The 13587-nt window shown below is 40.6% G+C and overlaps 1 protein-coding gene across 4 annotated transcripts in view; it reads right to left on the bottom strand.

The window, feature by feature from the left end:
- GRIA3 (glutamate ionotropic receptor AMPA type subunit 3) overlaps positions 1 to 13587 on the bottom strand; it is a 310974-nt gene that overhangs the window by 102222 nt on the left and 195165 nt on the right. For all 4 annotated transcript variants that reach the window (XM_040265228.1, XM_040265226.1, XM_040265227.1 and 1 more), the window contains one exon: positions 13109 to 13162. In XM_040265228.1, the coding sequence (XP_040121162.1) occupies positions 13109 to 13162 (54 nt within the window). The remainder of the gene's footprint in view (positions 1 to 13108; positions 13163 to 13587) is intronic.

The raw sequence follows: 13587 nt of genomic DNA on the forward strand, positions 1-13587 counted from the left end.
CAGTCATGTCCTTCCATCTGCATTCAGTTTGTTAATGCAGATACTGTTTCCTTCACAAATTGCTACAGTCTATTTTTTATGATTATTTAAAAAATTTAATTGAAGTATAGTTGATTTACAGGGTTGTGTTAATTTCTTCTGTACAGCAAAGTGACTCACCTATGTATGTATGTATATATTGGAGAAGGCAATGGCAACCCACTCCACTACTCTTGCCTGGAAAATCCCATGGGTGGAGGAGCCTGGCAGGCTACAGTCCATGGGGTCACAAAGAGTCGGACACAACTGAGTGTCTTCACTTTCACTTTCATATATACATACATATATATATATATATATACACACATACACACGCACACACATATATATATATACTTTTTCCTATTCTTTTCCATTATAGTTTAGCATAGGATATTAAATATAGTTTCCTGTGCTAAAAGGTAGGACCTTGTTGTTTATCCATTCTATATATAATAGTTTGCATCTGCTGTTCCCATACTCCCAATTCATCCCTTTCCCCCATCAGCCAGCAACCACAAGTCTGTTCTCTAGTACATTCTATTGTTGTAAGAGTCCAGTCTATGAGGATTGTAAACAGAGGCCTGATTTTCCCCATAGGCTCATTAATGACATGGATGGGGGAGAGGCAACCACAAAACATTTAGCAAGCATGAGACTATTTGTTAAAATAGTGTAAAAGGCATAAACTGAGAATCACAGTTATTTTAGGACTGAGGATCTAGATCCATGGTTGGAGGTGTCTGGTTCCAGGAACTCCTTTTGTAATAATTTTCATTTTGCAAGACACTCACAGCAGTCAAAGTGGTAAAGTTAAAGCTGTGAATCCTTGAAACCAACCTAAAGGCAAGAACACAGACAAAAGGCCAAACAACAGCCAGAGTGTCTGAGAAGGGCAATAAAATGATGGTGATAGAGGGGGACATAGTGGCAGGATGATGGAAGTTAGAAACAGTCTGACCACAGTGATGAACCTATTTGCTGCTGCTGCTAAGTCGCTTCAGTTGTGTCCAACTCTGTGTGACCCCATAGATGGCAGCCCAACAGGCTCCTCTGTCTCTGGGATTCTCCAGGCAAGAATACTAGAGTAGGTTGCCATTGTCTTCTCCAGTGCATGAAAGTAAAAAAGTGAAAGTGAAGTCGCTCAGTCGAGTCCGACTCTTAGCGACCCCATGGACTGTAGCCTACCAGGCTCCTCCGTCTATGGGATTCTCCAGGCAAGAGTACTGGAGTGGGTTGCCATTGCCTTCTCCTATTTGCAGGGCAGGAATAAAGATGCAGAAATAGAGAATGGACACGTGGAAACAGAGGGTAAGGAGAGGGTGAGACAAACTGAGAGAGTAGCTTTGACATATATACACTACCATGTGTAAAATAGACAGTGGGAAGTTGCTGTATATCACAGGGAGCTCAGCCGGTGCTCTGTGATGACCTAGAGGGGTGGGGTGTGGGTGGTGGGAGACTCAAGAGGGAGCGAACATATGTATACTTATGGCTGATTTATGTTGATATACAACACAACATCCTCCAATTAAAAAATTTCCTCATAGATTAGATTCTGCCAAAGTGGGGTGGGGGGTGGAAACTAGTCTGACTGCCATAGATCCAGTAGCAGGGGAAAAAATGATAAAGGGGAGGGAGTGATAGGATGGGAGGTATTAGAAGTCAGTGCTTCCTGGTCTTTTTTTTTTTTTTAATTACCTTTTGGTGATCTTCAGTTGATGTTTTTCACCCAAACTCTATACTTTGGGGAATTTTGATTTCCTGACCTCCATAAACCTTATTAAAAAACTGATTGTAACAGGTTTAGCCATCCAGCACCAATCTCTAAGAGTTGCTTTGTGGCTCAGCCGTGTCCAGCTCTTTGTGACCCAATAGACTGTAGCCAGCAAGGCTCCTCTGTCCATGGGATTTTCCAGGCAAGAATACTGGAGTGGGTTCCATGCCCTCCTCCAGGGGATCTTCCCGACCCAGGGGTTGAATCTGTGTTTTCTGCATTGCGGGAGTAAGGAGAGTGAAAATGGATATTGAATGGGCACCTCTGGCTGAATGATTAGTTTCCTGGCCAGTTTTTTTTCTCTCACTTTGTGATCTACAAGAGGGACTTTGCCATTCTGTTTGTTCTTTTAAGAATTGAAGTCTCTGTCTGGCCTCCCTGAAGCTTTGGTCAAATTGCACACAGATTTTATCACCTAAAAGCTATTAGGTAAAAATGGAAAACAAAGAAGGAGCAGGGGTAATATGTAGAGACAGATATTTTAGGAAAGCGCTTCAGGCTAAAAGGAGATGTTTTATGCCTCCTAATCCCCCATGTCCAGTATTTGGGGATGGTCACCCATAATCAGCTATGTTGGGAAATTAGAATCCCTAGTTGCCTAAAGCTTCTGTAAAAATCAAATGAAGGAGTTAGGCTTTCAACACTCAAACCCAAAAAGTAAAAGAGGAAAAAGATGGGATTGCAAGGGTTAGGGAGTAATAAAGTATGCATCCTACTAGCTGTCAAATTATTCTTACAGCCAGCTATCTAAGACTCCACTCCTGAGCTGCTACTTATTCGTTGATCTTTATCATGTGACCTTTTCCAGAAAGTTCCATCCTCACTCCTCCCTGACAGAAACACCCATGGGTAAGACAGTTTTCTCAGTCAGCCATGTCTGAGCAGTTTCATGAGGCCTCCCCACACATGTTAACTACCCCCACTCAGGCTTCATCCAGCACCACAGGCCCAGCTTCCTGTTTATCTTGCATTTCTGACCCTGTCCCCTGAGTCCTGCTGTGAGCAGAAGTAACGCAGTGACCAGATAGCAATACATGTGAATACAGATGGAGTTTTTTTATTCTCACATTTGATTACCAAGCTAAATACGTGATAAGTAAGTTTACAAGTTTTTACTTTTTAACTCATACCTTTGGTTCAGAACAAAATTAACATTTAAAGTTCTTTAAGCCTTTTTAGTTTGTTTTCACATTTGTTTCAGGCTTTAAGTGCTTGTCCCAAGTACGTCTTCCAATAGCAACTACTTATAAAAGGGCAGAAAACATGTATTTTCTTATTTAATACATGCATTTAAATGTCAGTTCAGTTCAGTCACTCAGTTGTGTCTGACTCTTTGTGACCCTATGGACTGTAGCATGCCAGGCTTCTGTCTTCAAATGCAATTTCTGTACTGTGAATTCTGTTTTCCTCACTGAACTTTACCTGCTATTAAAAATTATATACCTTAAAATAATATATTTTTACCAAAGACAAAATGTGTTCCAATAGATTTCTTTAATATTTTTGTGGAAAAGGATAACTCATTTTGTTTTCTTTTAGAATGTTCAAGTCAAATTCATGCTGCATGAGATACCAATGAATTTCCAATTAGAACCTTTCTTATACTGTAGAACCCCTTTTTCTGTCTACCCACTAAATTAACTTCCTTATTCCAAGTGCATCTTAAAAAGAATGTGCCCCAAAGAAAAACTGTTATATTCCCTTAAAATCTCTTCCTCTTTCTGTACCCTTTCTTTCAATTAGTGGCACTTTAGGCCAATTGGGTCACTGGGTATGGGACCCAACCACCTGGTTTAAAAAAAAAAACAAAAAACTCAACAGATGAATGAAGCACCAAGTGAGCTTAACAGCCACTGGCCTAGATCATTGTCTTGGCTTCCTAGCTGGTGCTCTAGTTCTTTACTTTCCCAGTTTATTCTTTGCATAATAAATTTATCTTCCTAAAACACCCATTAGAGCATAATACTCCTTTCCTGAAATCACTGCAATGACTCCCTACTTTCTACAGACATAGTAACATCTGAAATATGCTGGCTTGACCTTCAAGGATTTCCATTATCTGTTATCTTTAGTTCTCTTGGCCTTATCCACACCTTTTCCTTCAACAGGCCTCATGCTTTCACAGTCTAGCCACATCATGCCCTTCTAAACCTTTGTATTTTTGTTTCCTCTGTCTACAAAGGCCCTCACTTCATCATTTAGAGCTCTGGGTGTCTACTGAAGTTTCACTCTTCAAGTACCATTTCAGTTAGTAAATAATGATGAAGAAACATCTTAAAGTTGCCTCTGTATTTGCTACCAGTTAGTAAGGCCAATTGTGCCCCTCTTTTGCTAGTTATTACATAGGCTCTGGCACATCCTAACTGCTTATGGGCTCTTGTCCTCCTTCATTGTCACATGTCTTCCTGTGCTTTCCATGTAATACACTTATGTATAAACTCCACAATCTTATTGCTAAGTGACTGCAAGATTCCAAATCCCCTGCTGTACTAAGAGGAATTTCTGTTGAGCCCATTTTATTATTTAATAGGGATTTTAATAACTAGATGTGATGATCAGATACTCAAACATTTTTTGTGTCTAGACTAGATATCAAATTCTAGTGCTCCTTGCATTTTACCAATTCTGTTTGGTTGAAATTGTATTTTATTTTCTTGTTTTTGTTTTTTGCTCACTGCCATGGTGGTCTCCTTTCCTTTGGTTGGTCCAGTAAATTATGTGCAGAGGGAGAGATTAAAGGAGATGAGAGAAGGTAAAGAATGGTTGGAGGCAATCCTGCTCACAGGTAGGGCAAGTTGAAACTCGACTTTCTCACTTCCTATGTTCTAAGTATCTGTACACTTGACTATTTGCCTTTGTGCAACGCAGGCAAGATTTGTTGACAATATGAATATCATCTCCAGAAGTTAGATTTGTAAGTTTTGCTATATTTCATCAGTTGGATTGCTTCTCAGTCACATCACTTCTTTATGAGCCAGTGCACTGTTGCCCACATCTGAATCCAACAGTATAAAACCAACCATGACCTCTGTGCCCAATTCAGGGCTTGTGAGCTATTGATATGGAGAAGGCAATGGCACCCCACTCCAGTACTCTTGCCTGGAGAATCCCATGGATGGAGGAGCCTGGTGGGCTGCAGTCCATGGGGTCGCTGAGTCGGACACAACTGAGCGACTTCCCTTTCACTTTTCACTTTCATGCATTGGAGAAGGAAATGGCAACCCACTCCAGTGTTCTTGCTTGGAGAATCCCTGGGATGGCGGAGCCTGGTGGGCTGCCGTCTATGGGGTCACACAGAGTCGGACACGACTGAAGTGACTTAGCAGCAGCAGCAGCAGCAGCAGCAGCAGAAGCTATTGGTATGTTTGATTAATTCTCCAAGGTCATCTTTTACAAAAACATTAGTTCTACAACTGACATCCAAACACAGAGTGTCCCTGATTTGAGAATAGCCAGACAACTCAGTCTTCCAAAGATTCAAATGACTCTGGTATTATCCTGTCTCCCTTGATTTATTCATATAATACTGCAATTCACTTTCCTTCTGGTAGTGTAGATAATTAAGATTTGGAAATAAATATATTCAAGGCTTACTTTTAGAGTACTTCATTTTAAGATATTATGTGAAGATTTCCTTTATGCAATGTTATTGTTAGGGTACATTTTGTACAGAGAGGAAAGCAGAGACAAGATAAATTGGGTGACTTTCATTGAGTTGATGGTAGATTATGGGTGAGAAATGAGAAAGGTGGCTTGCCTATAGGAAAGATAAAAGCAGTAGAATGAAGGGTGGAAAGCTGCCAAGGACAAGCATCTATCTCACAATTTGGATGAAGGCTGGCTGTACCTTTAGTGCCATCTGAATTGTTCATCTGGGTGATGCTTTGATAGGGAAATGAATAGTGCTTGTGGTGACTCAAGTTATCAGATTGCTAATGAGAGACACAAGTCTTTTTCTAGAAGCAGGCACATCCTCCTGAGAGGGTGTAATGTATGGAGTTAAAGATTACGCTACATAAATTAGCGCTTGATTAGAGGTTGCTTGTATTATTCACTCCCTGTTTTATTCTCTAATCCAATCAACAAACATACTTTGAAACCTAAGTGCTATCTGTTGGTACAATGGTGAACCATATCAAAATTGGTCCTATCCTCACAACACTTAAGTCCAGTGAGAGTTATTTGTATACAAATAATTATGAGTTGACATAAGTGCAATTAGTGGGAAAAATAGCCACTGATCTCTCTCTCTTTTTAAATTGGGTTGTCCAAAATGTTCATTTTTTTTTTCTTCTGCAAGTATGTGTAGACTGGTGCTGGTCTGATGTTATCAGTGTGAGATGATAGAAGGAAAGAAATTGAGTGTAAGCCTTTATAACAATTTGCCAGGTTAATATGGCTGTTGAATCTAATACTAAATAATTGTGCATTATTTTATGTCATTTATTTTATGTTTTTTAGTCATTTGTTTTTGTTGTGCTTTTATTGTGTGAGTATTTGGGGGGAAATCTGGCCTTTCTTTACAGATAGTTTGAGAAACACTGTTTTAGAGGATATGATGTGGGGCCCTGGGGGAGAAAATAGAATTCTTTCAATGTATCTTGCTAGAACATTGAGTAGGAAGTGATCTTTCCTTGTTAATTTCAGGGGGAGAAAGGGATGACTATAATGGAGGTGTTTTTGGACAGGGGAAATGAGAGTTGCAAAGTTAGCTACTTCAAGCTAACAACAGCCTGTACCTTTCTAAATGCACAGTAGGACATTGGACCCCCACCCAGTCCTGGTTCCTCATTCCCTTGATACTCTGTTGCGTCCTGTCTCTGTTTGGAGAAGAACATCAATCCTGCACCACCAGAGCACTTGTGTACCCAGGGTAGGTGACTGGGCTCCTGGCACTGGGGACCAGAGGGAGCTCAAGCCCTTGCCTGCAAGGCCAGGCTCCAGCCGAGTGAGCTCTGTGTTTACATGCCATCTGCTGAGGTGTCAGAGATCACAACATGTGACTGTAAACATTTGAATTTTTTATTTAGAATATTAAAAATGGAAGAACAAAAGAAGGGAAAGAGTAGAGAACAGAACAAGAAGGCCTGGGAGGGGAAGGGAGCAGAAGGGAACAGTTGTTACTGGCAAGCAAAACAGCATGACCCAGTCTCATTCAAAATTGTGTTCTCTTTAAACAGAATGGGCCCTCTCTGTTTCAGGTACATCCCAAGATCTGGTAAGCTGCAGAGGTCACTTGTTCAAGCTTAGGTTACTCCTGGATTCCTCTTTGGGGTTCAATTTTTTGAATAATGCTATGTCTTAGTAAAATTTTAGAAAAATTAGATACAGTCTAGTAATCCCCATCATTATTTCCTGGCAAACTAATCATATGAATGGGGCAGATGGGGAAGGAAAGAGAGAAGAGAGAGCAAGAGAAAGGAGGGGGATGAGAAAGCAGGGGAGAGGACTGTGTGTGTTAGAGAGAGAGGGAAAGAGAAGGGGGAGAGGAGGGGAGGGAGCGAGAGAGAGAATGAATAAGAAATGAATGTATCGTGGGGACTGATAGAGATGCTGTCCTTTTTTCTTTCAGCCTTTCTGATTACTTCACCCTCATAAATTTATAGTTTATACATCATTCATATACATGTATGTCTTTGCAAATGTTCTTTTGTGACCTTTGTGAGGCTGTCCTTCTGTCTCACTGAGATGCTTGAATGGGTAAAATGAGAAGAGCAAGGTGCTCTTGGTAAAGAGTCTGACCAACGTGGATTGGAAACCTAGCTTGGTAATGGATTCGCTGGGAGACTCTGGACAAATCATGTGTCTTTTTGGAGGCCATTTCCCAGTCTCTAAAAAGCTTGGGGAAGTGAGTAGGTAAGAAGGCTCTTCTCACTGGAGAGATTAAAGAGAAAGTCTACATAAAACATGTAGCACAGCAGGGTGACATCTCAGATAGTTTCCTTTCCCCTTTCTCCCCTGGCACAATGGCTAACTTGATCTCCTGCTCCCACGGCCCCTTACGACTTGCAACCAAAACTGCATTACTTGCTCCTGTGCGGCTCCCAATTGTCCCCAACCCTGGGATCAGTCTCAGCCTAGGCAAGGAAACTGTCGTGTCTTCCACGGTTGAGTTAACTGGTGCAGGACTCAATGAGTCCCACTATGTCTCAGTCTCCCAGGGGCACCTCAGATGCTTGGAGATTTTTGTTTTATTTTGGGGGCTGGGTACTGAATATCTATTGTTGGACCATCTCAACCCAGATCGTTTGTGTGTGTGGTGTGTGTGTATGTGTGTGTGTGTGTGAACTGTTAGACAGCTTTGATGGATCCTTCAGAGCTGCAGCTCTGTTTAGATTGTAACTAAGGGCACTCAACACCTCTCTTGGCTTTTGCCCACTTGGACTGACTTGAAGTCTGCCTGGTGACTTGATATTCCAAGGCTAATGATGCACTGGTTGTGCTCCCCCACTTACATCCTCAGGGTCCACCCAGCTGCTGTGCCTAAACTTTCACTCCAGGCTTTCCCTGGTCCAAACAGACCCTCTAGGAGGGAAGAAATGAGGAGCTGGAAGTCACCTCACATGTTTTTCAAATTTTAGTCTCTAATATACCACCTTTGGGGGCTTCCCTGGTGGCTCAGTTGGTAAAGAATCCGCCTGCAATCCAGAAGACCTGGGTTCAATCTCTGGGTCAGGAAGATCCTCTGGAGAAGGAAATGGCAACTCACCTCAGTAATCTTGCTTGTGAAATCCCATGGACAAAGAAGCCTGGTGGGCTACAGTCCATGGGGTCGCAAAGAATCAGATATGACTTAGCGACTAAACCACCATACCACCTTTACAGTTTTTTTCCCATATAAGTAGATCATCTGAACTGTTATTTACCTCATATATTTTCCTTATGTTGACTAAGTTTTTTAACCTAAATACCTAATTTAGCCTCACACAATTGACAGGAGAGTGAATCTTTTTCTAATACACACTTAATATAGATGCAAAACCAATCAGTCTAAGAAGTTTGCTATGTATTACCTAAAATCATCTCATGTACAAATATACTTTGGAGAACCTTGATCTGGTCTATTTGTTCATTTTATAGATGAACCAGGTTCAGAGAGGTTTCACTGTCACAGGCTAGTCAGATCAGTTCTTGGGACTCAAACCTTCCTCTGAGCTCCTGGTCTAATGCTTCCCCCCCATTATGCCTAGGTTAGTCTAGGGTTTTGCATACTATTATTGATATATATGAAACAAATCACAATACTCAACATGCCTGGGAATGCAGTGGAAAGGATCCTGATCCAGGACCTTGCCATGAAAGAAAGAGATGTTGCTTGACTGACAAATTGTATACATGCTGGTTACCTCTGGTACTAAAGTAGAGAAACATTTCCACCATAAAAAGAGTTCTGGAAGAGGAAATAACAATCAGATGAACTTAATTGCAAAGCAGAAATAGAGACATAGATATAGAGAACAAACATGTGAACACTAAGAGGGGAAGGGAGGGCAGGATGAATTGGAAGATTGAGATTGACATATATATATACTACTATGTATAAAATTGGGCTTCCCTGGTGGCTCAGATGGTAAAGAATCTGCCTGCAATGCAGGAGACCCAGGTTCGACTCCTGGGTCGGGAAGATCCCCTGGAGAAGGAAATGGCAAACCACTCCAGTATCTTTGCCTGGAAAATCCCATGGACAGAGGAGCCTGGCAGGCTGCAGTCCATGGAATCGCAAAGCATCAGGCACGACTGAGTGACTAACACTTTCACGTTCATGTATAAAATAGACAACTAAGGAGAACCTACTGTATACCACAGGGAACTCTATGCTCTGTGGTGACCTAATTTGGAAGGAAATTAAAAAAAGAGGAGATACATGTTTATGTATAATTGATTCACTTTGCTGTATAGCAGAAACTAACACAATATTGTAGAGCAACCATACTCCATTAAAATTTTTTAAAAAAGAAATGACACCACCATCTGATACAGAATTTGTTAGAGACTTACTCGTTTGCTATTGGCATGTCCACTTCTGCCCTGACCAGATCACATCTCTGGCCTATGCTCCGAAATCTTTTGTTTCTTCCAGGGATTTCAACAAGTTAGTTTTTGCATCCTGTTGTTCATTCTGAAATGTACACCTTGACCTGTGACCATGACCTTGACTTGAAGCAATCACAGAACATCCAAGTCTTCTCATTTTAGGATTGCTACCAGGAAAGGTCCATGTAAAAGCACATGGAAGTCTTTGCCAGATAGATAGGACCCGGTAGCAAAGGGGATGTTTGGAGCTCTGGGGCAGGTGGTTCCGGAAAGCTTAGGTAGGCAGTGTGAGTGTTTTTGACTTTGCATTTGTAGAAGGCGGGAGTGGTTCTGTATAGTTGTTGCTCCAAGATTCAGACAAGAACTTGTTCCCTTGTGTGTGTCCTCAACTTTTGTTCAGCTGGCTCATCTTGAAAGGAAACACCTTCTTAGCTCCACTTACCTGGTTTTGATTATCTAAATGGTGTCTAAATTGTTATGGTTTGCTATGTGTTTATATGTATATGTGTCTTTGGGGTATTTTTATCTGCTTAAAAAATCTGGTAACCACAGAAGAGATAATGCATCTCATATTTTATCAGAGATGAGTAACAATTCCTATCTGTATTGACCGTATGAAATTTGATATAGAGAACAGGAGCTTATGGAAACACGTAGCTCGGTGTAAATGGAAAGAAGGCCACTAGCGGAAGAGAAGGAATGGCTGCTGAAAGTATGGCAAACAAATTCACGTTTTCCTCATCCAGACTGACATGACACTATATATTCCGTTCTTTCTGAGGAAATGGACTTTGCTTATTCCTGTAGTAGGCATCATTCCATGGTTGCACAAGTTTGAGATCTGTGGTAGGCACCCAGCTGACCATTCTTCTCCCCAGCCTTGTCCTAATGATTCTCTCTTGCTGTTCCATCACTCCATACTCTTCCCCTTCCTTCAGGTCTGGTTCTCCAAATGGAAACCAAAGTGCTGAAGGATTGTCAGTAGGATTAGGGAGGCCCAGTTAGAAATCCAGGATGGGCAAGGATTTTAGAGATCATCTAGTCACCTTCGGCCAGCTGAGACAGTCATTGATGTCCTTCGTTCAGGCTCAGATCTTTTAACACAGAAACTGCCTCCAGGACTTAAGCTGGCCAACAGTCTCCAGCTTCAGCTGCCTTCAGGGTTTGCCTCAGTTCTCAGGCGAGAGGTGTGTGCTTCCCAGACAGCTGCCAGCCAATGGCTGAGCAAGGTTGGGGTACAATGGCTTAGCAAGGTTAGGGTACAATGGCTTGCCATTTAGGGGCAGAATGGGGGAGCTCCCTGTTGTGCTATCCCATGGTCTGAAGATCTTTTTATGAAACGTCCTTCCTTCTCTGGTATCAGACCTGTGTTGTGTTCTTCTCTCTTTTATTTTTCACAGGTATTATTCCCAATAAATTGTCTTGTACCTCCACTTATATGTTGGTATCTGCTTCCAAAGGACCCAACCAATACATCAGTGAACTCCCCACTCCCATCTGAGTTTTATAGCAAGGAAACTGAGGTCATCAAAGGTGAAGTGACCTACTCAACGTCCCATAGCTAGCTAGTAGCCAAGTCAGTATGACAATCCAAACCTTCTGACCCCTAGTTCAATGCTCTTCCCCAAACTTCAGTCATCCATGTAGCACCACAACTGCATACACCCTAAACAGATTTTGCTGTATCTGTTTATAGCAACATGCTATTGTTTACTTGATACATTTGACAGATAAAAATTTATTTCCTTTGTTGTTAAATCTCTAACCCTGTATGAAGTAACACCATCCATAGAATTTGGATTTTGATGTGCTAGTTTTATGGTTTTCTAATGCATAGTAAATAAACACGTTTACCATTATAATAAAAAAAAGTTTGTGTGTGCAATATCTAGAGTCATCTCATGTACCATCAGTGATGAGTGAACCCTAGGCAGAGGAGAGGAGAAAGGGAGAGAGAAGAAGAAAGAAAGGGAGGAAGGAAGGAAGGAGAGAAAGCAAAATACTTATGGGTGGGGAAGCAATGGTAAAAATCCATCAGTAAGTGCCTCAGGTACCTTCCTGTAACTTCCATGTTTCCTGCCAAGCCCTGGTCTAACCCCCAGTGAGTCAACAAACATCCTTTACTTATCAGTTTCCTAAAAACAAATTGGATGTACTCAGATGTAAATGAAGAATCAAGATTTCTCCTCCCCAAAGAATCAAGCCATTTGTCCCTACAATGGACTGAAGTGCTCCACTTTGAGCAATTTATTGGAGAAGAGGCGTACAACATTTCAAAGCAGTAGCTCTAATTTTCATCTTCCAAAGTGTTTGAGTGCACACACTTCTTAAGAAGAAGGTTTAAGTAATATTTTCTTACCCATTAAAAAAAATCATTATTAAAACAAAATAAGATATTTTTCTTTAAGAAATCTAAGAATATAATTACAATGATTTCTCACCTTTGTTTCTATTCTTTTGGTTTAAGAGCTCTATAATGATTCTCTTGTGCTAATGAAATAAATTTGGGGCTAGAACTCATATTATGTAATAATTTAATAGATTCTTAGTATCAGTGATAATTTAGCATTCCCCTTTCATTTCAGGGAGATAGTATTATTCAGAAGCACTGCCAAACAGATATTACCGATTTAGAACCCATTTTATAATTCTAAACCAATTGTCCTTTCAGAGAAAGAAGAGCTATAAACCAACCTTAATGAAATACTAATTTCTAGAATATTACAAAGTTTAAAGGCATGGGGACTTTGGAGGTAAAGATTCAAGTTGGATTTTACTATACTTAGAAAGGAGGCTATACCCTTTGACAAGATTACTGAATGTTCCTTGTTCAAGCGTACTTTTTCACATCTGGTTTGAAAAGATGTGGTAGTGGACTGTTTCTACAAAGACAAATCCAGTACAAATGTACATATACGCTTGGATTAATTGGGGGAAAGAGTCTGTTTCTTGTATCCTCTGTTCCTTGTTTTACATTTCAAACCTGATTAAAATGGTTGACATTTCAAATCCAAGTTAAATCTAAGAATAATCAGTGAAGAATCATATCAAATTATTATTTTTTTAAATGAGGAGAGAATATAAGCTTCACAGCTAAAACAGAGACAGCATAGTTGAGAACAGGCTATTGCATTCAGGTTTTTGTATTTATGGACTCATGTCTCCAAGTGTCTAAAAAACACATTAGGCTTCTCTCATATTTCTTTTTGGGATAATTACAGGGGACACAAACTAAACAGGATATAATGCCCCAGAAAACTTGAACTCTGCTGTTCTTACCAGGTTAGCGAGCATGTAGTGGTAACCTCTTGAATGTTTCCCCAGGATCACAACCTGCAGAAATAAAAGATAATAAATATCGCTTACTCAAGGACATTTTTCAATTGCACAATCATTAGGATGGTTACAGCGAATTACTTTTAAATAATTGACAAAGTGTTAGGTCTTTTATACACAGTAAATCATAGTGAATTTGGCCAGATGGCTTTTTGTTGCATTTTACTTTCAGGCAAAGGATAACCGGACGAACTGCTAATATGAAAGTTAAAAATGTCAACAACAGGGGCAAAAGAAGCTCTCTAAACTTCCAGGTCAGTAGCATCAGTGTCACTTAAAATAGATGGCAAAAGTGATGAAGCTGATGAGCCCTCACCCATGAACTGGATTTCTGTACTTAGCTGATGAGCCAGAAAATGGGCTGAACTTTGCATACAAATTAGAAAATAGAATGTATGGTACATTTTTCTTTCTTTATCTGG

The sequence above is a fragment of the Oryx dammah genome, unplaced genomic scaffold (genome assembly GCF_014754425.2).
Source record: "Oryx dammah isolate SB20612 unplaced genomic scaffold, SCBI_Odam_1.1 HiC_scaffold_23, whole genome shotgun sequence".
Lineage (NCBI taxonomy): Eukaryota > Metazoa > Chordata > Mammalia > Artiodactyla > Bovidae > Oryx > Oryx dammah.